General features: G+C 53.5%; 1 protein-coding gene across 2 annotated transcripts; it reads right to left on the bottom strand.

Annotated features, from left to right (window-relative positions):
- Positions 1–942: 942 nt before the first annotated feature.
- LOC100433605 (4-galactosyl-N-acetylglucosaminide 3-alpha-L-fucosyltransferase FUT5) lies at positions 943–27,799 on the bottom strand. 2 transcript variants are annotated; one of them, XM_009252647.4, is made up of 3 exons: positions 27,068–27,799; positions 10,701–12,228; positions 943–2,920 (listed from the first exon to the last, which is right to left on the bottom strand). In XM_009252647.4, exon 2 carries the CDS (start codon positions 12,214–12,216, stop codon positions 11,092–11,094), a length of 1,125 nt encoding a protein of 374 aa, XP_009250922.3. In that variant the 5' UTR covers positions 12,217–12,228; positions 27,068–27,799; the 3' UTR covers positions 943–2,920; positions 10,701–11,091. The 2 variants fall into 2 exon arrangements, with proteins under 2 accessions (XP_009250922.3, XP_054395429.2); XM_054539454.2 differs by having other exon boundaries at positions 8,590–12,228.
- Positions 27,800–27,947: the final 148 nt, after the last annotated feature.

Here is a 27,947-nt window from a genome sequence, read left to right on the forward strand (position 1 = left end):
CTCAGGGGTTAAGAGCTCAGAGTTCAGACAGGTCCAAGTTCAAGCCCAGGACCACCACTTCTAGGGTGCAGGTTGGATCCACTGTAAATGAGGACTTCTGGAACATTCCAAATATTCTGGGGTTGAGGGAAATTGCTGCTCTCTACAAAATGCCAATGGTGGACAGGCGTGGTGGCTCATGCCTGTAATCCCAGCACTTTGGGAGGCTTAGGTAGGAGGATGGGGTTTCACCTTGTTGGCCAGGCTAGTCTTGAACTCCTGACCTCAGGTGATCTGTCCACCTCGGCCTCCCAAAGTGCTGGGATTACAGGCGTGAGCCACCGCACCCGGCCCACATTACCTTTCTTTCAAGGGCCTGTTTCCTTTGCCCCCATAACTCTTGTGGGCATTGACAGCCAAGCTTCAAAACCCCTTAAAACTCCCCCACTCTGGTGCCAACTTGGATAACATTCTTTTATGCACCCTTTCTTGGTTATCCCCACCTGCCCAGTTCTGTAATTAGGCCAAGACATTTTAACCAAATTGTCTGCTTCCCTGACCATTCCTGGACTATAGCCACATCTCATTGCCGCCCTTCTTCCCAAACCAAAGCCTCCTTCGTGTCTTCCTCTTGTATCCCTCCCACCTTCATCCACAGGTATGGGACACCTCTACTCCCTCCCGGCAGCCGATCACACGCCCATTACTATCCCATTAAAACCTAATCACGCTTACCCCGCTCAATGCCAGTATCCCATCTCACAACAGGCTTTAAGGGAACTAAAGCCTGTTATCACTCGCCTGCTACAGCATGGGCTTCTAAAGCCTGTAAACTCTCCTTACAATTCCCCCATTTTACCTGTCCAAAAGCCAGTCAAGTCTTATGGGTTAGTTCAGGATCTGCACCTTATCAACCAAATTGTTTTTCCTAGCCGCCCTGTGAGGACCAACCCGTATACTCTTTTGTCCTCAATACCTTCCTCCACAACTCACTATTCCATTCTTGATCTTAAAGATGCTTTTTTCACCATTCCCCTGCACCCCTCGTCCCAGCCTCTCTTTGCTTTTACCTGGACTGACCCTGACACCCATCAGTCCCAGCGGCTTACCTGGGCTGTGCTGCTGCAAGGCTTCAGGGACAGCCCTCATTACTTCAGCCAAGCTCTTTCTCATGATTTACTTTCCTTCCACCCCTCTGCTTCTCACCTTATTCAATATTTTCACGACCTTCTACTTTATAGCCCCTCCTACAAATCTTCCCAACAGGACACCCTCCTGCTCCTCCAACATCTATTCTTAAAGGGATATTGCGTATCCCCCTCCAAAGCCCAAATTTCTTCCTGATCCGTTACCTACCTCAGCATAATTCTTCATGAAAACACATGTGCTCTCCCTGCCGATCATGTCCAGATGATCTCTCAAACCCCAACCCCTTCTACAAAGCAGTAACTCCTTTCCTTCCTGGGCATGGTTGGGTAACTATTGGTTGGGTAACCCCAATAGTAACTATTGCCCATGGGCCCGATTTCAACCCAGCTTCTCACTTAACACCCAACACAAGTCCTGAACCATATGACTGTGTTTCCCTAATACACATAGCATCTTCCCCTTTTCCTCAGATTTCTATTCTTCCAATTCCAAACCCAGGCCACACTTGGTTTATCGATGGCAGTGCTTCTAAACCCAATCAATTTTCACCAGCTAAAGCTGGACATGATGTCGTGTCCCACACCTTTATTATCGAAGCTGCTGCACTTCCTCCCTCCACCACTTCCCAACAAGCTGAACTACTTGCTTTAACTCATGCGCTCTCTCTTGCTAACGGAATGCACATTAACATTTGCACTGACTCCAATATGCTTTCCACATCCTCCATAACCATGCTGCCCTCTGGGCTGAAAGAGGCTTCCTTACCACACAAGGCTCTTCCATGATCACTGCCTCCCTAATAAAGGCCCTCCTTAAGGCTGCTCTCCTGCCAGCCGAGGCTGGAGTCATTCATTGTAAAAGACACCAGAAACCTACTCATCTTATTGCAAAAGGAAATGCCTATGTCGACAGGACAGCAAAAGAAATAGCCAATGCCTCCACCCCCGCCAATATTCCAGCCCCTGCTCAAGAGGGCCAGTATTTTTCCACAAAAGAAGTGAAAATAGGCTGGGCGTGGTGGCTCATGCCTGTAATCCCAGCACTTTGGGAGGCCGAGGTGGGTGGATCACAAGGTCAGGAGATCGAGACCATCCTGGCTAATACGGTGAAACCCTGTCTCTACTAAAAATACAAAAAATTAGCTGGGCGCGGTGGCGGAAGCCTGTAGTCCCAGCTACTCAGGAGGCTGAGGCAGGAGAATGGCGTGAACCTGGGAGGCGGAGCTTGCAGTGAGCTGAGATAGTGCCACCGCAGTCCGGCCTGGGCGAAAGAGCAAGACTCCGTCTCAAAAAAAAAAAAAAAAAAAAAAAAAAAGAAGTGAAAATAGCCAGTTCCTGTCTTAACTGATGACATCTCACCATTGTGGTTGGTTCCTGCCTCACCCTAATTGATCAATTGACTGTGTGACAATACACCCTCCCTACCCTTGAGAAGGTACTTTGTAATATCCTCCCCCTGCCCTTAAGAAGGTACTTTGTAATATTCTCCCTGCCCATGAGAATGTACTTCGTAAGATCCACCCCCTGCCTGCAAAAAATTCCTCCTAACTCCACCGCCTATCCCAACCCTATAAGAACTAATGATAATCCCACCACCCTTTGCTAACTCTCTTTTCGGACTCAGCCCCCCTGCACCCAGGTGATTAAAAAGCTTTATTGCTCACACAAAGCCCGTTTGGTGACTTTCTTCACACCGACGTGCGTGACACAATATTTGCAGAATATGAAGGTGGCTGTCACGTGGTCTGGGCTTCCTGGAGGTTTGAGCTGGGAGCTGAAGCCCCGTAGGAGTTCTGTAAGTCAAAAGGGAAGAGAAGAGCATTCCACGTAGGGAAAAGAATCTGTGCTCCAGGCGCGGTGGCTCACGATTGTAATCTCAGCACTTGGTGTCAGGCCTCTGAGCCCAAGCTAAGCCATTATATCCCCTGTGACCTGCATGTATACATCCAGATGGCCTGAAGCAACTGAAGAACCACAAGAGAAGTGAAAATAGCCAATTCCTGCCTTAACTGATGTCATTCCACCATTGTGATTTGTTCCTGTCCCACCTTTACTGATCAATTAACTTTGTGACATTTCTTCTCCTGGACAATAAGTCTCATAATCTCCGCCCCAGCACCTTGTGACCTCTGCCTCTGCCGGCAAGAGATAACCACCTTTAACTGTAACTTTCTCCTACCTACCTAAATCCTGTAAAACTAACCCACCCCCTATCTCCCTTTGCTGAGTCCTTTTTCAGACTCAGCCCGCCTGCACCCGGGTGATTAAAAAGCTTTATTGTTCACATGAAGCCTGTTTGGTGGTCTCCTCACACAGACGCGCATGACACTGGGAGGCTGAGGCGGGTGGATCACCTGAGGTCAGGAGTTTGAGACCAGCCTGGCCAACATGGCGAAACCCTGTCTCTACTAAAAATATAAAAATTAGCTGGGCGCCATGGTGGGCACCTGTAATCCCAGCTACTCAGTAGGCTGAGGCAAGAGAATCGCTTGAATCCAGGAGGAGGAGGTTGCAATGAGCCGAGGTCATGCCACTGCAATCCAGCCTGGGTGACAGAGGGAGACGCTGTCTCAAAAAAAAGAATCTGTGCAAAGCAGAGGTCCAGGCGCATTGGAGGAGCTGAAGGAAACTCTAGGCTGGGTCTTCACAAGCAGAAGATGAGACAGTGCTGCTTCTGGGGCTGAGCCACATCCAGCCATGGTCAACGGTGGCATGTTTAGCACCAGGGTGATAGGAAGCCGTGCAAAGCTTCAAGCAGTAGGGTTACTTTTTTTTTTTTGGACACAGAATCTCACTCTGTTGCCCAGGCTGGAAGTGCAATGGCATGACCACGACTCACTGCAGCCTCCACCTTCCAGGCTCAAGCGATCCTCCTGCCTCAGGCTCCCGAGTAGCTAGGGCTACAGCCATGTGCCACTATGCCTGGCTAATTTGGTTTATTTTTTGTAGAGACGAGGTCTCACTATGTTGCTCAGGCTGGTTTCAAACTCCTGAGCTCAAGCGATCTGCCTGCCTCAGCCTCCCAAAGCCCTGGGATTACAAGTGTGAGCCACTGCGCCCGGCCAGGTTACCATATTAATATGTGGTTTGAGGTGCTTTATCAGGACATACTGGGCACAGGCCATCGGGACAGAGCAGAGAGCAGGGAGGAAGAGGCGGCTGTTTTCAGGCATCCTGGCAAGTGGTGAGGGTCCTCTGCCCCAGAGCGGCGGCCCATGCTTCCTCTGGTGGCCTCACCAAGGTCCTCTGTGTGCCTCAAAAGCACTCCCTTGGCCGGGCACGGTGGCTCACGCCTGTAATCCCAGCACTTTGAGAGGCCGAGGCGGGTGGATCATGAGGTCAGGAGTCTGAGACCAGCCTGGCCAACATGGTGAAACCCCTTCCCCACCAAAAAAAACACAAAAAATACAAAAATTAGCCAGGTGAGGTGGCGGGAACCTGTAATCCCACCTACTTGGGAGGCTAAGGCAGGAGAATCACTTGAGCCCGGGAGGCGGGGGTTGCAGTGAGCCAAGATTGCGCCACTGCACTCTAGCCTGGGAGACAGAGCAAGACTCCATCTCACAAAAACAAAACAAAACAAAAAAAACAAAAGCACTCCCTTTCCCCACCCTCTCCTGTAAATCACAGGAGAAGTCCAGGGAGCCAGATAAGCTTCCTGGAATGGAGAAGAGAAATGATCTGGAAGGCTGTCCTTGAGACAGGATTGCCTTTAACTCTGTCACTCCCAAACTGGGTGCAGAGGTGACCGAATCTAACGTCCAGCCTCCATGTATGTCTTCCCTGTTCTAGAAATCATTTCCAGGAGGCTGCTTCACGCTGCCTGGGGTTCCACCATCTCAGTGCCCAGCCAGGCCCAAGACAGTGGGGAGGATTGAGGGGACAGTGCTGGGCCAGGGACTGGAGTCTCCCAGGCAGGCCATTTCCAGAAGGGGTGACCTCAGTCTGCTTTCTGCTCATGTCCTCACTGGGGGCATTCTCTGTGATGGATTAAAACAACTTGTGGGGTTATCAGTCTTGGTGTCACTTTGTCCTGGTGTTAGAGGAAAGGGGTCCCAATCAGACCCCAAGAGAGGGTTCTTGGATCTCACGCAAGAAACAATTCAGGGCTAGTCCCTAGAGTAAAGTGAAAGCAAGTTTATTAGGAAAGTAAAGGAATAAAAGAAAGGCTACTCCATAGAGTAGCCCTGAGGGCCACTGGTTGCCCGTTTATGGTTATTTCCTTCTTTTTTTTGAGACGGAGTCTCGCTCTATCGCCCAGGCTGGCTGGAGTGCAGTGGTGGGATCTCAGTTCACTGCAACCTCCACCTCCTGGTTTGAAGCGATTCTCGTGCCTCAGCCTCCTGAGTAGCTGGGACTACAGGCGTGCGCCACCTCGCCCAGCTAATTTTTGTATTTTTAGTAGAGATGGGGTTTCACCATGTTGGCCAGGCTGGTCTCGAACTCCTGATCTCAGGCAATCCGCCCACCTCGGCTTCCCAAAGTGCTGGAATTACAGGCGTGAGCCACCACACCTGGCCTGAACCACCGTGCCCAGCTGGTTATTTCTTGATGATATGCTAAACAACAGGTGGATTACTCATGCCTCCCCTTTTTAGACCATCCAGGGGAACTTCCTGATGTTGCCATGGCATTTGTAAACTGTCATGGCGTTGGTGGGAGTGTGGCAGTGAGGATGCCCTGAGGTCACTCTCATCACCATCTTGGTTTGGGTGGGTTTTGACTGGCTTGACTGCAATCTGTTTTATCAGCAAGGTCTTTATGACCTGTGTCTTGTACTATCTCCTGTCTCATCCTGTGACTTAGAATGACTTAACCACCTGGGAATTCAGCCCAGTAGGTCTCAGCCTCATTTTACCCAGCTCCTATTCAAGATGGAGTTGCTCTGGTTCACATGCCTCTCTGAGAGTGGGGCCACAGCCAAGCCTGGATGGGCAAGGCTTCCGTCCCACACAGCCGTCCTATGGATGTGAAGACTGAGGTCCTGAGAGAGGGCGTTCATTGCTGTGAGTCACTTGGAGTTTCAAATGTAGCAGCCTGTCTCAGTTGGACAACTGCACTCTCTGCCCCCTGCCTCGTTCCCACTCTTCAGGGCTCCATGCAGACAGCTCCTCTAGGGAGCCTCCACAGATAGGGGCCCTCTTCCAGCCAGATCAATTCCTTCCACTGGCTCCTCCAACTGCCTCTGTCTCCCCTGTCCTAGCTCAGGCCACACTGTGTCCCTTCTTTCCCCTGCTGGGCTGGCAGCCTCATGAGGACAGAAAACCTAGGAGAGCAAGAGATGAGGGAAGCTGGAGTGAGAAACCCAAGGGTAGGTCTCTAGTGGAGGGCCACAGGGCTCTGCCCATTCCACAGTTGTGAACACCAGGCAATGGGAGGCCGGGCTGGCTCGAGGCAATGGTGCTCCTCTTGCCTCAGGCAATGGCAATGGGGGCTAAGTCCACACTCCAGGCTGAGCTCCAATCACACCTGAGGCCAGACTCTGCCTAAGCCCCAACAGCAAGAAAGTAGAGGTTGGTAAATGCTTTACTGGGTCATTTTTTTTTTTTTTGAGACAGTTTTGCTCTGTCGCCCAGGCTGGAGTGCAGTGGCGCCATCTTGGCTCACTGCAAGCTCCGCCTCCCAGGTTCACGCCATTCTCCTGCCTCAGCCTCCTGAGTAGCTGGGACTACAGGCGCCCGCCACCACGCCCGGCTAATTTTTTGTATTTTAGTAGAGACGGGGTTTCACCATGTTAGCCAGGATGGTCTCCATCTCCTGACCTCGTGATCCACCCGCCTCGGCCTCCCAAAGTGCTGGGATTACAGGCCTGAGCCACCGCGCCCGGCCTGCTTTATTGGGTCATTAAGGAATCCTGGTCAATTTGGCCACATCTGCCCTTCCCTGCGTGTCCTGTCCCTCCACAGGGACTGGAAATGAATCCCACTCTTTTTTGAGACAGAGTCTAGCACTGTCTCCCAGGCTGGAGTGCAGTGGCCCAACCTCAGCTCACGGCAATCTCTGCCTCCCAAGTTCAAGTGATCCTCCTGCCTCAGCCTCCCAAGGAGCTGGGACTACAGGCACATGCCACCACGTCCGGCTAATTTTTGTATTTTTAGTAGAGACGGAGTTTCTCAATGTTGGTCAGGCTGGTCTCGAACTCCTGACCTCAAGTGATCTGCCCACCTCAGCCTTCCAAAGTGCTGGGATTACAGGTGTGGTGTGAGCCACTGCGCCCGGCCACGTGCTCTTTTTGACAGAGCAGGGCAGAAGACAGATTCCTGGTGAGGTCACCCCACCCCACTCAAATGTGGTCATTACCGCACTGGCACTGTCGCCCATGGAGCTCCTGCCCTGTCCCCAAGATCCGCCCTGGCAGCTCACGGCCCACATCCGATTGGCCCTCACCCTGAATCCCTTCTTGTGTCCTTTGAACTCGTTCCCTCCTCCTGTAACATCCAACCCCAGTCCACCTTGTTCATGTAGCCAGGAGTTGGGAGGGCTGGGGCTGGGGATTCGGATCGTAACCCAGGCCCCTTGGCCATCAGATCCACAACTGGACTAGCCTCCAGATGAGCTGCGGCCCATTGCCAGAGACAGTGTGTGCTTATCCTGAAATTGCTGTGTGACCTGAGAGATTCCCTGGCCCTCTCTGAGCAGGGCTCACCAGGCTAGTGCCAGGTGAGGTCTCCCTGTCAAACAGCTGAGCCCAGAGCCCAGAGTGGGGGATCACGAGGACCTCCTCACTGGGGTCTCTGCCCTCATCGGACCCCCCCAGCTCCTCCCTCAGCCTGGGCTGGGTGGGTGATGGAGCTGCCAGCCTGCTGGAAATTTTTCTCCCCCTGGGGCCCAGGGCTGGGAGCCAAGGGCAGCTGCCGGTCAGGAGGAGGGAGAAGGCCCCACAGGGTGGGCTGGGTGTGCCATGAACCACATGTGAGATCTGCTGGGACATACAGGGAGGCAATGGCGGTTTGGGGTGGTCCTGGGGTTCCAGAGGGGGCAGACCAGGGTCCCCCAACGTTGGCCAGGTGGCTGGGCCTCTGCCTTTGTGGGACCCAAGGAGGGTTTCCATGTCCCTCTAAGCCTCAGAGGAAATTCCAGAGGGAGAGGGAGAGAAAGAGAAGTTGGGAAAGGGAGCTGTTCACTCTGACATCAGCTCAGGTAGAGGCGGAGACCACGGGGGCTCCAGGGGTGTCAGGGGACAGAGCAGCCTGCTCCCACTCCAACTCCTTACCCCCAGCAGACTGGCCCCACACCACCCTGTTAGGAAGCCCTGGCCTGGCCTCCCGAGGGCCCCGATCCCCTCCTGGGACCCCTGACTTGCAGCCAGGCAGTGGAGAGAGGGGCCCAGGTGTGTGGTGTGGGTGGCAGGTGAGTGATGGGCCCAGCCAGGCTGACTCAGGCCCGGGGTCACAAGGGGGTTTGACAGAGACTCTCCAATCCCCCCACACCTTCCCCACCCTATGCCCCTCCACCGTCCTACCTGGGCCTGGGGGCGGCATCAGAGGCACCTCTGCATGTCCACTGTACAGACGGAGAAAGTGAGGCTCAGAGAGCACCGGGGAGTCACCACCACCCTCCACCACCAGGTCCCCCATGGCATTCTCCAGAGAGCAGCAATTTCCCCCAAGCCCAGAATGTTCCAGACATCCTCACTTACAGTCAGAAGCCACCTGCAGCCCCTAAGTGGTGGAGCAGGGCTCTATGGGGGACTTGCCTGACTTTGGAGTTCTTGACCCTGAGATCTTCAGAAAACCGACTTTCACCTCTGGCAGCTGTGTGGCCTTGGGTGAGTTCCTCAACTTCTCTGGGCATCAGCCACCTCCTCTGCAGAGTGGAGCCACTGCTGGCACCTTCTTCAGGAGGCTGAGGTCATGCTGACCCTCCCACCACCCCGCAGGGTCTCTGCGTACCCCCTCTACAGGCTGGAATGTTTGGCCTGGGTCCCTGGCCCTCTGTGGGCTTCAGTTTCCCCTCCTGTAATACTTTTAAGAACCCCACCTCTCCCTGCACATCCACAAGGCCACACACACGGTCACAGCCACTTGCAGACACAGCTTAAGAGTCCCACACGTGGCCACACACAGCCCACTTCACCACACCCAAGGACACAGGTCCATGCAGACACAGCCTTGCACAGTCACACAGAGACACACACAGACTCGGAGAGCCCGGCACACTCAGAGAGGGGCCCCTGTTCCGTCCAACACTCAAAGCCTCACTCCCAGGGCCACACATTCCGTCTCACACTCATAACCACCGCCACCTACCAACACCCACATAGAGCCACAGGCAGGCATCACGACACATCTGCAGGCACTATCAGAGTCACGCCGAGGTCACACCCACAGTGATGCGCTGGTGACACCCACCCGCTGGCGGTCACACCGAGTGTCCCCCAGCCATGTGCACACCACTGCTGACGGTCACATACATACCCTTCGCCCTCCTCCTTAGGGGACCCTTCCCTTCCCTGACCTGCCCTGCACACCTTGGGCAACACATCCAACTCCCTTGGACCCTGTACCCTGGGCAGAGAGAGTCCCTTTATCCCAGCCCTGCCCACCTTCACTCCTGGAGAGCATGTGCCCCACTCCTCAGCCCTCAGAGCCTGCATGTCCACTGTGCACATGGGGAGACTGAGGCTCAGAGAGCACCTGTAATTCACCACCACCTTCCACCACCAGGTCCCCCTTGGCATTCTCCAGAGAGCAGCAATTTTCCCTAAGCCCAGAATGTTCCAGAATGTTCTGGAATGTTCCAGACATCCTCATTTATAGTCAGAAACCACCTGCAGCCCCTAAGTGATGGAGCAGGGCTCTATGCAGGGCTTGCCTGACTTTAGAGTTCTTGACCTGAGATCTTCAGAAAAAAGACTTTCACTTCTGGGTGGGTGCCAGAGCCCGCCCCAGGGAGCCAGCTGGAGGAGAGGACCCCCGAGGGATCTGAACACCTCCCCCAAGGGGCTTGACCTCTAGGGCCATAGAAAGTTCTAGAACAGGGTTTTCTGCCCCTGGACATTTGGAACCATCATTGTTGGTTGTAGGGACCCCGACTCGTGCATTGTAGGGGGTTTGGAGTAACCCTGGCCTCTACCCACTAGGGTGACCTCATCCTCCTCCCCTGGTTGTGACAACTGAAAATGTCTCCGGACATTGCCAAGTGCCCTTGGGGATAGAATCGCCCTGCGTGAGAACCACTGTTCTAGAGTGAGGGGGGGGACACAGGAGCTTTCCTTGAAGCATTCTCGTCTGAAAATGTTAACAGCATTAACTGTTTGCACCCCTCATGGGTGGTTAACAACAGCAATAAAACCACAAGCGAACCAGCCTGCACCATCGCCCGGGGGCAGGGCCTCAAGGGCACCAGTTCTCAGGGCCCAGTGCCCTCTAGGGTGAGGCATCGCAACACATCCACAGGCACTATCAGAGTCACGCCGAGGTCACACCCATGGTGATGCATTGGTGACACCCACCTGCTGGCGGTCACACCGAGTGTCCCCCAGCCATGTGCACACCACTGCTGACGGTCACACACATACCCTTCGCCCTCCTCCTTAGGGGACCCTGCCCTTCCCTGACCTGCTCTGCACACCTTGGGCAACACATCCAGCTCCCTTGGGCCCTGTGCCTCCCAGCGGGTGAGGCCCCTAGCAGGTGACATTCAGTGTGGCAAGGTCTCTGGAAGCAGGTCCCAGCAGGTAAAGTCCCCGACAGCTGAGATCCTCAGTAGGTGCAGCCTCCAACAAGCAAGGTCCCCAGTAGGCACCGTCCCCAGCCCCAGCCGGCAAGGTCCCCAGCAGGGGAGGCTCCTGGCAGTTGTGAAGCCCGGCATGTGAAGTCCCAGGTAAGTCACATGCCTGGCCACCAAAGACTCCAGCAGGTGAGGCCCCAGGTAGGTAAATCCCCAGACTAGTGAGACCCTAGCAGGTAGGTGAGGCCGTGGGAAAGTGAGGTCCCGGCAGCCCAGGCCCCACGCCGGCCTCTCAGGTGAACCAAGCCGCTATGCTGCGCACCGTCTGGTACCTGGATTCCTGCTGCAGTTTCCAGCAGGCCTTGCAGAAATCCAGTGCCCAGCTGAAGGAGCGAGGCCGCAGCGTCTCCCGCCAGCGAAAGTAGCTCAGGTAGCGGGCGTGGTCCTTGTCCAGCTCCTGCAGGTACCGGGCCAGGTCCTTGGGGCTCTGGAAGTCGTCCACGTGGATGAAGGCGTCGGGCGGCAGGAACCTCTCGTAGTTGCTTCTGCTGGGGCCCAGCACCACGGGCACGGCCCAGGCCTCCAGGGCGTTCCTCCACAGCTTCTCAGTGATGTAGTCGGGGTGCACGGAGTTCTCGAAGGCCAGGTAGAACTTGTACCGGGACAACGTCTCCATCATGGTCCCCTGGGGCAGGGGCTTGTGGGAGCGTCCGTACACGTCCACCTTGAGATGGGCCTGCAGGCTCTGGTAGTAGCGCACCCTGGCGGAGTTTAGCTTCCAGTTGGACACCGCCCAGGCCACCAGCTCGGTCTTGGCCGAGAGGTTGAGCGGTGGGTGGGCAGGCTGGCCGGACCACGGTTCCAACCAGCCGTAGGGCGTGAAGATGTCGGAGTCGCTGCGGTAGGACATGGTGAGATTGAAGTATCCGTCCAGGGCTTCCAGGTGCCGGCAGTTGCTGGGGGACTCCAAGCTGAACCAGATCCAGCGCTGCCCCTGCGGCCTGGTGGGGGGCGGGAGGTTGGCACCGGGGTTGTACATGATATCCCAGTGGTGCACGATGACCGCGTCTGCCTGTGGGTACACACTGGAGTCGGCAGTGATGTTGCAGTCGGCCACGCCGGGCACCATCTCTGAGCAGCGGGGCAGAGCTATGGGTGTGGTAAAAGGCCACGTCCACAGCAGGATCAGGAGGGTGGGGCGGGCAGGGGTCGCCGTGCTATCCTGGCAGCGGGACCCATTGGGAGCCCCAGTGACAGGTTCCACTGCCATGAGCCCTGGCCTAGGGGATCCAGTGGCATCGTCTCGGGACACACGCAGGTAGGAGAAGAAACACACAGCCACCAGCAGCTGAAACAGCAGCGCGGCCAGACAGCGGCGCCACGGCCATTGTGGCTTGGCTGGGCCCAGGGGATCCATGGGTCAGAGTAGCTGGGAAGAGACGTGAGAGGAGTGAGAGTCATTAAGGAAAATCACCCACTTTCTGGCCACGTGTCCTGAGAGAAGCTGTTATAATTTATGACACAGCTTGTCATAAATGCCCCCAGTACCCCTGAGTTGAGGATTGAATTTATAACTCTGACAGGGAAGGGTACAATGGGATTAGGTTTTGCAGGTAACATAAGAGTTCTCCAGATAAGGTAGGAGTTGAGGGAAAGGGTGTCCCTTGGATGAGGAAAGAGCCAGTGCCAAAGCCTGGCGGGGTGAGACACCTGAGCAGTTTGCAGACAAAGAAAAGGAAGTGCTCAGGGCTGCCAGTTTAGGCTTGATTTTCTATTCACTTGGTGTTTCAATCAACAGACACTCAAAGCTAACCCCTCTGGCCCTCAGACACCCTGTCCCCGTCCTGGGGGAGAGGCTGAGGCTGGGGAGAGGTGGGGAGGATAGGAGGGAGACTGGGCAGGTGTGAAGACTCAGGAAAGGCAGGGCCTGACCAGGCAAGGAGTGGGGGGACCTGGGGCCCCAGGGAGGAGCAGGCTTTCGGGGAAGACGTGGAGCCTCGCTTGTCCTGGAGACGCCCAGCACGGAACTGGAGGGAGCCCAGGGCCCTCAGAGTGTAGGCACTGGGTCTGGAAGCCTGAGAAGAAAAACCTTCAAAGAGGCTAAGAGGGCGACCGGAGGGGGGGGGGGGGGGACCCGAACCATGCTTTGTGATAGGTGAGGTGAGGCTTGGACGCCAGGGTGGACTGTTTACAATTTTAAATGTACATCTAAAAACTGAACAGTATATTAAAAAAAAAATTATAGGCCAGGCATGGGGGCTCACGCCTGTAATCCCAGCACTTTGGGAGGCCAAGGCAGGCAGATCACCTGAGGTCAGGAGTTCGAGACCAGCCTGGCCAACATGGCAAAACTCTGTCTCTACTAAAAAATACAAAAATTAGCCGGATGTGGTGGTGGTGCCTGTAATCCCAGCTACTTGGGAGGCTAAGGCAGGAGAATCACTTGAAGTGAGCGGAGATCACACCACTGCACTCCAGCCTGGGTGACAGAGTGAGACTCTCAAATAAGAATAATAATAATAATAAATTTATAACACAGGGTCTTCCTCTGTTACCCAGGCTGGAGTGCAGTAGCATGATCTCAGCTCACTGAAGCCTCAGCCTCCCAGGTTCAAATGATCCTCCCACCTCAGCCTCCAGAATAGCTGGGACTACAGGCAAGCACCACCATGCCCAGCTAATTTTTTTTTTTTTTTTTTTTAGACGGAATCTCCCCGTTGCCCAGGCTGGAGTGCGGTGGCACGATCTCGGCTCACTGCAAGCTCTGCCTCCCAGGTTCATGCCATTCTCCTGCCTCAGCCTCCTGAGTAGCTGGGACTACAGGCACCCGCTACCCGGCCCAGCTAAAACTTTGTGTTTTTAGTAGAGATGGGGTTTCACCATGTTAGCCAGGATAGTCTCGATCTGACCTCGTGATCCGCCTGCCTCAGCCTCCCAAAGTGCTGGAATTAACAGGTGTGAGCCACCGCGCCCTGCTTTTTTTTTTTTTTTAATTTACTTTTGAGACTTGGCTCACTGCAACCTCTGCCTCCCAGGTTCAAGTGATTCTTGTGCCTCAGCCTCCTGAGTAGCTGGGATGACAGGTGGGTACCACCATGCCCGGCTAATTTTTGTATTTTTAGTAGAGATAGGGTTTCACTATGTTGGCCAGACTGGTCTTGAACTCCTGGCCTCAAATGATCCACCTGCCTCGGCCTCCCAAAGTGCTGGGATTACAGGTGTGAGCCACCACACCTGGCCTAAATAAAATTTTTTTTTTTTCCCCACCAAACACAACAGTATTGTTTTGGTAGAAACACATGTCACCATTGCTACCCAAAATTTAGTGCCTAAAAAGAGAGGTGCTTATGGTGTCAAATTTCCATACGATTGTTATTTCTTAGTATGAAAGAAAGGATGTGAAGTAGCTCATTAATGATTTTCTACATTAATTACATATTGAAATAACGCTTTGGATGTATTGGGTGAAATAAAATATATCATTAAAATCAAATTGGCCACACCTGGTGCCTCACGCTTGTAATACCAGCAATATTGGGTGGATCACCTGAGGTCAGGAGTTCGAGGCCAGCCTGGCTAACATGGTGAAACCCTGTTTCTACTAAAAATACAAAAAATTAGCCAGGTGCTGGCACATGCCTATAATCCCAGCTACTCGGGAGGCTGAGGCAGGAGAATTGCTTGAACCCGGGAGGCGGGGGTTGCAGTGAGCTGAGATCACTCCACTGCATTCCAGCTTGGACAACAAAAGCGAAACTCCATCTCAAAAAAAAAAAAAAAAAAAAAAAAAAGAAAAACACTAAATTTCCTGGTATTCTTTTTTAATGTGGTTGCTGGGAAGTTTTCTTTCTTTTTAAAATTATTATTTTTTTTTGAGATGGAGTCACCATGAGCCACTGTGCCCGGCCTGTTGCTGGGAAATTTTAAATTACATTCGGGATAGAAAACAGTTTGGTGCTTCCCTGAAAAGCCTGAGAGATACTTATCACATCACCAGCAAGTCCCCTCCTAGATAGAAGCCCCAAAGAAATAACAGCAAAAGGACGCAAACAGATACTTGTACACCCATGGTCATAGCAGCCTGACTCACAACAGAACAAACAGCCCAAAGGTAGAAACTACCCAGATGTCCATCAATAGAAGAACAAATATACCTAGTGTGATCCATCCACACAATGGAATATCACTCAGCCATGAAAAGGCTGGGCGAATTGGCTCACGTCTGTAATCCCAGCACTTTGGGAGGCCGAGGCAGGCGGATCACGAGGTCAGGAGATCGAGACCATCCTGGCTAACACGGTGAAACCCAGTCTCTACTGAAAATACAAAAAAATTAGCTGGGCATGGTGGTAGGCGCCTGTAATCCCAGCTACTCAGGAAGCTGAGGCAGGAGAATGGCGTGAACCCAGGAGGCGGAACTGGCAGTGAGCCGAGATTGCACTACTGCACTCCAGCCCGGGCGACAGAGCAAGACTCCGTCTCAAAAAAAAGAAAAAATAAAAGAAAACCTGTCTCTACTTAAGATATAAAAAAAGAGCCAGGCATGGTGGTGCATGCCTATAATCCCAGCTACTTGGGAGGCTGAGGCAGGAGAATCGCTTGAACCCGGGAGGCGGAGGTTGCAGTGAACCGAGATTGTGCCATTGCACTCCAGCCTGGGCAACAGGGCAAGACTCTGTCTCAAAAAAAAGAAAAGGAGCGAGGCTCTCACACAGGCCACAGCGTGGATGAAGGTTGAGGACATCACACTCAATGAGAGAAGCCAGACACAAAATGCCACACAGTGTGTGATCCCATTTCTAGGAAATGTCCAGGATGAGCCAATACAGAGAGACAGGAAGTAGAACAGAGGTGACTGAAGGCTGGAGGAGAGAAGAGAATGTTTGTTTAATGGGTCCAGAGTTTCTGTTTGGGGTGATGAAAGTTTTGGAAAGATGCTGGAGTGATGGTTGCACAACACTGCACACGATGCCACTGAATTGTATGCTTAAAAATGCCTAAATGGGCCAGGCGCGGTGGCTCACACCTGTCATCCCAGCACTTTGGGAGGCTGAGGCGGGAGGATCACCTGAGGTCAGGAGTTTGAGACCAGTCTGGCCAACATGGTGAAACCCTGTCTCTACTAAAAATATAAAAATTAGCTGGGCATGGTTGTGCACACCTGTAATCCCAGCTACTCAAGAGGCTGAGGCAGAAGACTCACTTCAACCCGGGAGGTGGAGATTGCAGTGAGCAACAAGAGCAAAACTCTGTCTCATAAAAAAAAAAAAAAAAAGCCTAAATGGTGACTTTTATGTTATACATATATGTATGGATATATGGAATTACAATTTAAAAATAAGGTGGCTGGGCGCGGTGGCTCACGCCTGTAATCCCAGCACTTTGGGAGGCCGAGGCGGGCGGATCACCAGGTCAGGAGATTGAGACCATCCTAACATGGTGAAACCCCATCTCTACTAAAAATAGAAAAAGAAATTAGCCGGGCATGGTGGCGGGCGCCTGTAGTCCCAGCTACTCGAGAGGCTGAGGCAGGAGAATGGCTTGAACCCAGGAGGCGGAGCTTGCAGTGAGCTGAGATCACGCCACTGCACTCCAGCCTGGGCGACAGAGTGAGACTCCGTCTCCAAAAAAAAAAAAAAAAGGTAACACACCAAAAACCATTGACTTATTTACTTGTACACCTTAAGTGGGCTCACTGTATGGTATGTGAATTACATCCTGATGAAACTGTTTTATTTATTTTTGAGACTGAGTCTTGCTCTGTTGCCCAGGCTGGAATGCAGTGGCACAATCTCAGTTCACTGCAACCTCCACCTCCCGTGTTCAAGTGATTCTCCTGCCTTAGCCTCTCAAGTAGCTGGAATTACAGACACACACCACAATACCCAGCTAATTTTTATATTTTTAGTAGAGACGGGGTTTCACCATGTTAGCCAGGCTGGTCTCGAACTCCTGACCTCAAGTGATCCACCCGCCTTGGCCTCCCAAAGTGCTGGGATTACAGGCATAAGCCACCACGCCCAGCCAATGCAGCTGTTTTAAAATGATGTAGTGGTTGCCTGCTTTCTCCATTGGGCCAAGTTGGTCTTAACCTTGCAGCAGGTGACCTGGGTGTGATGAAGTGATCCAGACACCCAGTCCCAAGCTCATGCCAAGGTTCTGGAAAGAGATTCAAACCATAGGCCCTCAGGGCACAGTCGGAGCCCAGAGTGGGAGGGAGGTTGAACTTTGACCAATTACTGCTTTGTACCATTGGACTCTAGAGCCAAAGGCACAGGTTAATTTTTATTTTATTTTTGAGACGGAGTCTCGCTCTGTCGCCCAGGCTGGAGTGCAGTCACGCTATCTGGGCTCACTGCAAGCTCCGCCTCCCGGGTTCACGCCATTCTCCTGCCTCAGCCTCCCAAGTAGCTGGGACTACACGGGCCTGGCCACCACGCCCAGCTAATTTTTTATATTTTAGTAGAGACGAAGTTTGACCGTGTTAGCCAGGATGGTCTCGATCTCCTGACCTCGTGATCTGCCAGCCTCGGCCTCCCAAAGCACTGGGATTACAGGTGTGAGCCACCGTGCCTGGCCAGGCACAGGTTAATTTTTATAAAGTAATTGATATTAAGATGGAATTACATGGGCCCTGGGTTCATGGTAGCCCCTCTTAGGAGATAGTGAAATATATGTTAATGAGCTATAGAAGGGTAGATTGGGGCCAGGTGTGGTGGGTCACACCTGTAATCCTAGCACTTTGGGAGGCGGAGGCCGGAGAATTGCTTGAACTTGGGAGGTGGAGGTTGCAGTGAGCCGAGATCACACCACTGCACTGCAGCCTGGGCAACAGAGCAAGACGCCATCTCAATTAAAAAAAAAAAAAAAAAAGGAAGGGTAGATTGGGGGAAATGGGTTGGGGGAAATGGGTAATTCAGGGGTGGTCAGGGCTGAGGTCCCACCCAAGTTGAACCCAAGATATTTTTTTCTAGAAAAAGGATGCCCAGGCTGGACACGGTGGCTCACGCCTGTAATTCCACCACGTTGGGAGGCTGAGGCGGGTGGATCACCTGAGGTCAGGAGTTCGAGACCAGCCTGGCCAACGTGGTGAAACCCCCGTCTCTATTAAAAAAAAATTAGCCGGGCGTGGTGGTGCATGCCTGTAATCCCAGGTACTCAGGAGGCTGAGGCAGGAGAATTACTTGAACCCAGGAGGCAAAGGCTGCAGTGAGCTGAGATCGAGCCACTGCACTCCAGCCTGGGCAACAGAGCAAGACTCTGTCTCACAAAAAAAAAAACACAAAACCACAAATATTTCCTAAGCACTTACTAAGTGCCAGGCCAAGCACTCCTGCAAGGAGCTGGAGGGTGAGTCAGACAATACACGAGCCTTATAAGGGAACTAACAATTAAAATTGTGGCCTTCTAAATAAAACAGGGAGGGAAAAGCATTGTGGGTAGAGGGAAAAGCATTCTGGGTAGAGGGAACAACCTATGCAAAGGCCCCAAGGGAGCAGAGGTCCAGGCACGTTGGAGGAACTGGGGGGAGTCTCAGCAGGCTGGGTCTTCACCATGGGAGAGGCGGCAGAGCTGTGGCAGAGGCCAGGCCACGGTCAGCCATGGGGTGTTCAGCACCAGGGCAATAGGGAGCCATGGGAGGCTTCAAGCAGAGGGGTTACCATGTTGATGTGTGGTTTCAGATGCTCTTTTTTTGAGATAGTCTTGCTCTGTTGCCCAGGCTGGAGTGCAGGTTGGCGTGCAGTGGCGCGATCTTGGCTCACTGTAGCCTCTGCCTCCCGGGTTCAAGAGAGTCACCTGTCTCAGCCTCAGGAGCTGGGATTACAAGTACCCGTCACCACACCCGCCTAATTTTTGTATTTTTATTAGAGATGGGGATTCACCATGTTGGCCAGGCTGGTCTCGAACTCCTGACCTGGTGATCAGCCCACCTCAGCCTCCCAAAGTGCTGGGATTACAGGCGGGAGCCCCCAAGCCCGTCCTGAGATGCTCTCTTCTGACACACTAGGCACAGGCCCCACATTGGTGGCCGAGGCCGCCTCTGGTGGCCTCACCAAGCCCCTCTGTGTGCCTCAAAGCCACTCCCTTTCCCCGCCCACTCCTGCAGGGCAGTGTAGAAGTCCAGGGAGCCAGCTAAGTTTCCTGGAATGCAGAAGAGAAATGATGTGGAAGAATGTCTTTGACAGAGGATGTCCTTAAACTCTGTCACTCCCAAGCTGGGTACAGAGGTGACAGAGCCCACGTTTCATCTTCAGGTATCATGACTTCCCTGTTCTAGAAATAATTTCCAGGAGGCCGCTTCACGCTGCCCCAGACTTTCACCATCTCAGTTCCCAGCCAGGCCCAGGCCAGTGGGGAGGATCGACTGGCCAGGGCTGGGCCAGGGACTGCGGTCTCCCAGGCAAGCCATTTCCAGAAGGGATGACCTGAGTCTGTTCTCTGTTCATGTCCTTGCTGGGGGCATTGTCTGTGACTGATTAAAACATAACTCATAGAGGCTGGGCATGGTGGCTCACACCCATAATCCCAGCACTTTGGGAGGCCGAGGTGAGCGGATCACCTGAGGTCAGGAGTTTTGAGACCAGCCTGGCCAACATGGTGAAACCCCATCTCTGCTAAAAAATACAAAAATTAGCCGGGTGTGGTGGTGCACACCTGTAATCCCAGCTACTCTGAAAGCTGAGGCAGGAGAATCGCTTGAACCCGGGAGGCGGAGGTTTGCAGTGAGCCAAGATTGGGCCACTGCACTCCAGCCTGGGTGACAGAGTGAGACTCCATCACAAAAAGAAAAAAAAAAAAAAAAAACATAACTCATGGGGCTCTCAGTCTTGGTGTCACTTTGTCCTAGAGCCCCAGCCAAGCCTGGACCAGCAAGGCTTCCATCCCACACAGCTGTCCTGTGGATGTGAAGACAGGTCCTGAGAGAGGGAGCTCATTACTCAAGTCACTGGGAGTCTCAATCGCATCAGGCTGTCTCCAGCTGGACAGCTGTACTCTCTGCCCCCTTCCTCCTGCTTAATTCCCAGTCATCCTTCAGGGCTCGGTGAAAACAGCTCCTCCAGGGAGCCTCCCCAGATAGGGGCTCTCCTGCCCTCCCAGCCAGATCAGTCCCTTCTATTGGCTCCTGCAGCCACCCCTGTGCCCCTGATGCTAGGCTCAGGCCACGAGGATCTCTTCCCTCTGGCTCAGATGAGCTGAGACTTGCTTAGGGGGTGCGGTGAGGCCATCTGTGCCCCTCACTGGGGTCTTGGTCTTCATTGGACACCCCAGCTCCTCCCTCAGCCTGGGCTGGGTGGGTGATAAAGCTGTCAGCCTGCTGGAAATTTCTCTCCCCTTGGGGCCTAACAGCTGGGAGCCAAGGGCAGCTGCCGGTCAGGAGGAGGGAGAAGGCCCCATAGGCTGGGCTGGGTGCGCCATGAACCACATGTGAGATCTGGGGCACATGGGGAGACAATGGGGGGTTGAGGGCAGTGCTGGCGTTCCAGAGGGGGCAGGCCAGAGTCCCCCAGCGTTGGCCAGGTGGCTGGGCTTCTGCCCTTGTGCAACCCAAGGAGGGTTTCCATGTCCCTCTAAGCCTCAGAGGAAATTCCAGAGGGAGAGAAAGAGAAGTTGGGAAAGGGAGCTGTTCACTCTGACATCAGCTCAGGTAGAGGCAGAGACCACGGGGGCTCCAGGGGCGTCAGGGGACAGAGCAGCCTGTCCCCACACCTCTTACCCCCTGGGGACTGGGCCTGCCCCAGCCTGTTAGGAAGCCTTGGCCTGGCCTGCCGAGGGCCCCGTCCCCCTCCCAGGACCCCTGGCTTGCAGCCAGCTGGTGAGGAGAGGGGCCCAGGTGTGTGGTGTGGGTGGCAGGTGAGTGATGGGCCCAGCAAGGCTGGCTCAGGCCCGGGGCCACCAGGGGGCTTGGCAGAGACTCTCCAGTCCCCCCACACCCTCCCCACCCTATGCCCCTCCACCGTCCTACCTGGGCCTGGGGGAGGCATCAGAGGCACCTCTGCATGTCCACTGTACAGACGGGGAAACTGAGGCTCAGAGAGCACCTGGGAGTCACCACCACCCTCCACCACCAGGTCCCCCTCAGCATTCTCCAGAGAGCAGCAATTTCCCCCAACACTAGAATGTTCCAGACATCCTCACTTACAGTCACAAGCCACCTGCAGCCCCTAAGTGGTGGAGCAGGGCTCTATGGGGGACTTGCCTGACTTTGGAGTTCTTGACCCTGAGATCTTCAGAAAACCGACTTTCACCTCTGGCAGCTGTGTGGCCTTGAGTGAGTTCCTCAACTTCTCTGGGCGTCAGCCACCTCCTCTGTAGAGTGGAGCCACTGCCGGCACCTTCTTCAGGAGGCTGAGGTGACCTGGAAGGTCACGCTGATCCTCCTACCACCCCACAGGGTCTCTGTGTACCCCCCTCTTCAGACTGGAATGTTTGGCCTGGGTCCCTGGCCCTCTGTGGGCCTCGGTTTCCCCTCCTGTAATACTTTTAAGAACTCAGCCTCTCCCTGCTCATCTACATGGTGCTGGGGCCACTAACAGGGAGCGTGGGAAGCCCCAGGTGACGGTGACAGAAACCTGGCACCCCTAGAAACCTGACCCTGGCCTCACCCCCGGGCCCCCTGGCACCAACACGCTGGAGTCTGCCCACCCCTGGTACCCAGGCCCAGCCGGGTTCATGCAGCTTAAATTTCAGCCTGTGGTGGGTGAAGAGGCGGGGGCTGGACACGCTTCATTTTCCAATTTCTAGAAATAAAAGCTGTGGGGCCATCTATTGTGGAGTGGAAATAAAGCCCATTGCAAAACCTTGTGTGTGAAAAAATAACAATAGCATTTACCTCCCTGCCTGGGGAGAGAAAATTCCAGGGAATACATGGGGCCGGGGAACAAAGAGGCCTTTCTCTCATTCTGGAAAGGTTTTGTGAAGTGTGCGAGTGGCAATTTTAGAATCAGAAAAGCTAATGGAGGTATTTTCTTTTTTTTTAAAAAAAAAAGACTGAGTCTTGCTCTGTCGCCCAGGCTGGAGTGGTGGTGCGATCTCGACTCGCTGCAACCTCCCCCCTACCAAGTTCAAGCGATTCTCATGCCTCAGCCTCCCGAGTAGCTGGGATTACAGATACCCGCCACCATGTCCAGCTAATTTTTGTATTTTAAGTAGAGATGGTGTTTCACCATGTTGGCCAGGCTGTTCTCGAACTCCGGACCTCAAGTGATCCGCCCGCCTCGGTATCCCAAAGTGCTGGGATTACAGGCGTGAGCCACCGCACCCGGCCCAATGAAGGTATTTCCGAGAACGAAAACGGTTAGGAGGTGGTCTGTTGGAACCTGGAGGTGAAAAGCATAATTTTCTTTCCTTTTTTTTTTTTTTTTTTTTTCAGACGGAGTCTCCCTCTGTCGCCCGCCCAGGCTGGAGTGCAGTGGCACAATCTCAGCTCACTGCAACCTCCGCCTCCTGGGTTCAAGTGATTCTCCTGTCTCAGCCTCCCGAGTAGCTGGAATTACAGGCACGCGCCACCATGCCTGGCTAATTTTTTGTATTTTTAGTAGAGACGGGGTTTCACCGTATTAGCCAGGATGGTCTCAATCTCCTGACCTCGTGATCAGCCTGTCTTGGCCTCCCAAAGTGCTGGGATTACAGGAGTGAGCCACCACGCCCGGCCGAAAAGCATAATTTTCTTGGTTTGTTTTCAGGCGATGTTTTCAAGGTTTCTAAGACACCTGTCTCTCCATCAGCAAAAATTACAGCCAGTAGAGCCAGCGACCTGGGCACCTGGGCCAGCCCTGCAGGGAGTGTATGGAGACACCACTCACCTTGGGAAGATGAACCAGGATTTACGGCCCGCTCTGTCCCTGTTGACGTTCTCTGAAGAGTAGAAATTTTCCCCTACCCAGACTCTGAGAATGTTCCAAAGACCTCAATTTATACTTGGTATCCACCTGCAGCCACTTAGGCCTTCAGCCCAGCTGTAGCCCCTGGTCACTCCCCCTCCCAGAGGGAGACAGTGTTGAGATTTGACTTCAGAACAAGGGCAGAGCCTTACAAAAAATTAGCTGGGCATGATGGTGGGCACCTGTAATCCCAGCTACTCATGAGGATGAGGCAGGAGAATCACTTGAACCCAGGAGGTGGAGGTTGCAGTAAGATGAGATCACACCACTTTCACTGCTCTCCAGTCTGGGAGACAGAGCAAAACTCTGTATCACTCACTCACTCAATAAATAAGTAAAAATAAATAGGCTGGGCACAGGGGCTCACGCCTGTAATCCCAGCACTTTGGGAGCCTGAGGTGGGTAGATCACGAGGTAAGGAGTTCGAGACCAGTCTGGCCAACACAGTGAAACCCTGCCTCTAGTCAAAATAGAAAAATTAGCTGGGCGGGGTGGTGAGCGCCTGTAATCCCAGCTACTTGGGAGGCTGAGGCTCAAGAATTGCATGAACCTCAGAGGCGGAGGTTGCAGTGAGCCGAGATCGCGCCACTGCACTACAGCCTGGGCAACAGAGACTCCGTTTCCAAAAAAAAAAAAAAAAAATTGGCCGGGCGCGGTGGCTGAGGCCTATAATCCCAGCACTTTGGGAGGTCAAGATGGGGGGAATTCCTGAAGTCGGGAGTTTGAGACCAGTTGAGGTCTTTGGAACATTCTGAGAGTCTGGGTAGGGAAAAATTTCTATCCTCCAGGGTACGCCAACAGGGACGGAGAGGACTGCAAATTCTGGCGCATCTCTTCCCAAGGTGGTGTCTCCATACACTCCCCGCAACATGGAGAAACCCTCTCTCTACTAAAAATACAAAATTAGCCGGGCGTGGTGGTGCATGCCTGTAATCCCAGCTACTCAGGTGACTGAGGCAGGAGAATCACTTGAACCTGGGAGATGGAGGTTGCGGTGAGCCTAGATTGCGCCATTGCACTCCAGCCTGGGCAACAAGAGTGAAACTCTATCTCAAAAAAAAAAAAAAAGATCCTGTTTATTTCTTGGATTGTCAGTGTCTTCCCCAGATTGGGCGGCTCATGGGGCAGGGCTTGGGTCCCCAGTATGACCTGGCACCCAGTAGGCACTCAGTAAACAGGTGCTGAATAAATGTCCTTGTCTGTGATGGAAGCTTGAATTCTCACTTGTAGAATTATAAACGAAGACTGAAGATCTTTGGACTTTGGGGCAGGAGTGACCCTCCCCCTGCCCCTTCCCTACCCCCTACCGACCACCCCAGAGATTACAGCCTGTCTCAGGGGGATCTGCAGGTGAGGTGGACCTCACCCCCAGTGACACAGGGCGGGACCTCACAGGGCTGGAGATGGAGGAGGCCGGGTGGCAGGCGGAGGCAGGCAAAGAATGCTGCCGCAGACGAGAACGAATAAACAGGCTCCTTGGATGTCAGAGGCTGGGGGTGGGGGGATGCTTTGAACCTCACGCCTGGCTGGGGATGTTTGGACAAGGCAGGCGGCCAGCGGGTGTCATCAGGGCTAAAATTAACCTCCACTTCCCGCTCAGCCCCTCCCCCTGGGCCAGGAGGGAGGCTGGGGCCCCGGCCATCACTTAAGTGAGCGCTGTATGCTGGACCAAGCTCCTTGAAGAAATCAATGCACTTGGTCCTCTCAACAACCCCAACAGCTGCTATCAGTAATGGCATTGTGATTTATCCCCATTTTACAGGTGAGGAAACCAAGGCACCGAGAAAAAGGGAGGCTGATAGCCACAAAACTCGCAAGCAGCAGAGTCAGGACTCGAACCTGGGATTCAGGGAGTGTGTTCTCACCTGGAGGCCTCCCTGAAAGCCAGGGGAGATGAAAGAGACCCTGAGTGATGAGTCCTTGGGGGAGGCGGGCATGCGGCCCCTCACTCACTCTCCCCTAGGGACCTCTCCAGAGGTTTCCAGAGTTACAGTAACTTTGGGTCTTTTTGTGCAAATTCCAAGAGATGCCTGCTGCGCCAGTGACCTGCTGGGGACCTAAAACACCCTCATTGAGCCAGGGAAGGGTCAAGGAGGGGGCGGAGACAGGGCTGGTGGGCTGTGGAAACCTCGTGCAGATGGTGAGATATTAAAATACATCCACTCCACAAAAATAAGCTGGGCGTGGGGGTGCGCATCTGTAGTCCCAACTACTCAGGAGGCTGAGGCAGAAGAATCACTTGAATCCGGGAGGCAGACGTTGCAGTGAGCTGACATTGTGCCACTGCACTCCAGCCTGGGCGACAGAGCAAGACTCTGTCTCAAAAAAATTAAAAAAAAAAAAAATCCACTCCAGACCAGTGCAGTTCCTCATGCCTATAATCCCAGCACTTTGGGAGGCTGAGGCACGAGAATCGCTTGAACCTGGGAGGCGGAGGTTGCAGTGAGCCAGGATCGCGCCACCGGACTCCAGCATGGGCAACAGAGCAAAACTCCATCTCAAAAAATAAAAAATAAAAAAAAAATAAAAGGAATGAATGATACTGTAAGTATATCCCAAGATTTGCATGGGATATACTTACGCCAAGCCGTGATTCATGATCTATCTGAAATCCAAACTTAACTGGATGTCTTGGATTTTTATTTGCTAACTCTGACGACTTCAGCTGGGTGGGGGTGGGGGGCGGTCCCTGTAGGGGGCAGGTGCTAAGAACAAAGGCAGGCAGTAAGGAGGTGAAGTCAGAGCCACACCAGGCACTCAGGTGGCTTCCAGGACACGACGCCTTCCTAATGGGCTTCCCAGGTGCCTCCGGGACCAGCCAGATGGAGGAGGCTTCGGGGCCTCCCTGGCCCCCACCCCCTGGGCCAGCCCCTCACCACCTCCCAGGTCCCTCCTGCCAGGCTCATTATTCATCTTTAACGGTCGTCACTCGGCAGGGGGAGTGCGGGCTGGGAACACCTGGGACTCCCAGGCTTGCAGTGGGCGGCCTCACTAATGGGGGTGAGGCCTCCATTAGAGAGGCAGTAACGGGTGGGAAGGGGGTCCCGTTCCACCAAGGAGCTGGCCTGGGGCAGGAAGCATCCAATTTGGGGCAGGGGCGGGAAACAGACTTCTGCCACCCCCAGCCTGCCATTTCCTTTCCTGTCGAGGCAGGAGTCCAGGGAAGCACCTCTGGATGCCTTCACCCTTCCCAGTCTCCACCTGGATGGGGTCCTGCTGGGCCCCCCAGATGCAGAGGGGGCTGCTCTGGCACTCCTGCCTCCCCATATCCCAGGCAGGGGTAGGATGGATGCCCCAGCCTTGACCTTCCAGCTCCCCATGTGCCAGACTTGCTCAAGAGAGTGGCTCACGGCTAAGGAGTGGAAACTGACGCCCAGAGAAGGATCTAGAACCTCAGACTCTTCCGTGCTCTTAGCCACTCTCCTTTCTGTCTCTCCTCTGAGCTATCACACATGCTGTTCCTCTCTCCTGGGCAACTCTTTTCCCTTCCTGGCAAGCCCCCTTCCCCTGGAAGCCTCCTCACCCTGGCTGGGTCAGGTACCTCCTCTGGGTCCCCATGGGTCCCCATCTGCCTGTGTGACCTCATCATACCCTGCTCGGCCCGAGTTGTAACTGCCCAGTTATGTGTTGTCTACCCCACTGGGCTGTGAGCCTTGGGAGTGGGGACTCGGTCTGTCTTGGGCAAGGTCCAGCTCACAGTGGACAGACTGTGCTCCAGTATCAGTCACAGCTGTCCTGGCTTGGCCCCCATTTGCTGTGTGACCCTGGGTAACTATGCCTCTCTGAGCCTTGTTTTTCCCATCTGTAAAAATGAGACACCAGCAACCCTGTCGTAACCCAAATTGCACTGAGATGGCAAATAAATCATGTACAGAAGTTGCTGGAACTGTGCTTGGGAACCCAGAGAAGGGGCAGCAGGTGTTTATTTAAAATTTTAGGCAAATTGGCCTGGTGCAGTGGCTCACACCTGTAATCACTGCACTTTGGGAGGCTGAGACAGGTGGATAACATGAGCCCAGGAGTAGGAGACCAGCCTGGGCAAGATGGGGAATAAAAAAAATCAGGGTGTGATGGTGCACACCTGTAGTCCCAGTTACTTGGGCGGCTGAGGTGGGAGGATTGCTTGGGCCCAGGTGTTGGAGGCTGCAGTGAGCTATGATGCTCCACTGCACTCCAGCCTGGATGACAAAGGGAGATCCTGTCTCTTAAAAAAAAAACAACAAACAGACAAGGCTGGGTGCCGTGGCTCACACCTGTAATCCCAGCACTTTGGGAGGCCAAGGCAGGCAGATAACGAGGTCAAGAGATCAAGACCATCCTGGCCAACATGGAGAAACCCCATCTCTACTAAAAATACAAAAATTAACTGGATGTGATGGCACGCACCTGTAGTCCCAGCTACTCAGGAGGCTGAGTCAGGAGAATCGCTTGAACCCGGGAGGTGGAGGTTGCAGTGAGCCGAGATCACGCCATTGCACTCCGGCCTGGTGACAGAGTGAGACTGCCTCAAAACAGAAAAAAGAAAAAAAATGTCCCTACACACCTATTAGAATGGCCAAATCCAAAGCCCTGCCAACACCAACCCCAAATGCCACGAACCCCTGAGGACAGGGAGCAACAGGAAGTGTCATTCATTGCCGGTGAGAATGCAGAATGGTACAGCCACTTTGGAACAGTTTGGTAGTTTCTTATAAAACTAAACATACTCTTACGATGAGACCTAGAAATGGCTCTCCTAGGTGTTTACCCAAAGGAACTGAAAACCTAACATCCACACAAAAACCTACACACAGACGTTTACAGCGGCATTATTCACAGTTGCCAAGATTGGGAAGCAGCCAAGATGTCCTTCAGCAGAAGAATGGGTAAGAACACTGTGGTGTGTTCAGATGATAAAATATTATTCGGGCCAGGCATGGTGGCTCACGGCTGTAATCCTAGCACTTTGGGAAGCAGGGGTGGGTGGATTACCTGAGGTCGGGAGTTCGAGACCAGCCTGGCCAACATGGCAAAACCCTGTCTACTAAAAATACAAAAATTAGCTGGGCGTGGTGGCACGAACCTATAGTCCCAGCTACTCAGGAGGCAGGAGAATCGCTTGAACCCATGAGGCAGAGGTTGCAGTGAGCTGAGATAGCGCCACTGCACTCCAGCCTGGGTGAAAGAGCAAGACTCCGTCTAAAATATATATATATATATATATATATATATATATTTCAGTGCTAAAAAGAAATGAGCTGTCAAACCATGAAAAGACAGAGAGAAA

The sequence above is a fragment of the Pongo abelii genome, chromosome 20 (genome assembly GCF_028885655.2).
Source record: "Pongo abelii isolate AG06213 chromosome 20, NHGRI_mPonAbe1-v2.0_pri, whole genome shotgun sequence".
Taxonomy (NCBI): Eukaryota; Metazoa; Chordata; class Mammalia; order Primates; family Hominidae; genus Pongo; species Pongo abelii.

Excerpts from the sequence above, each read along its gene's own strand:
- LOC100433605 (XM_009252647.4), bottom strand. The coding sequence starts at position 12,216 with ATGGATCCCCTGGGCCCAGCCAAGCCACAATGGCCGTGGCGCCGCTGT.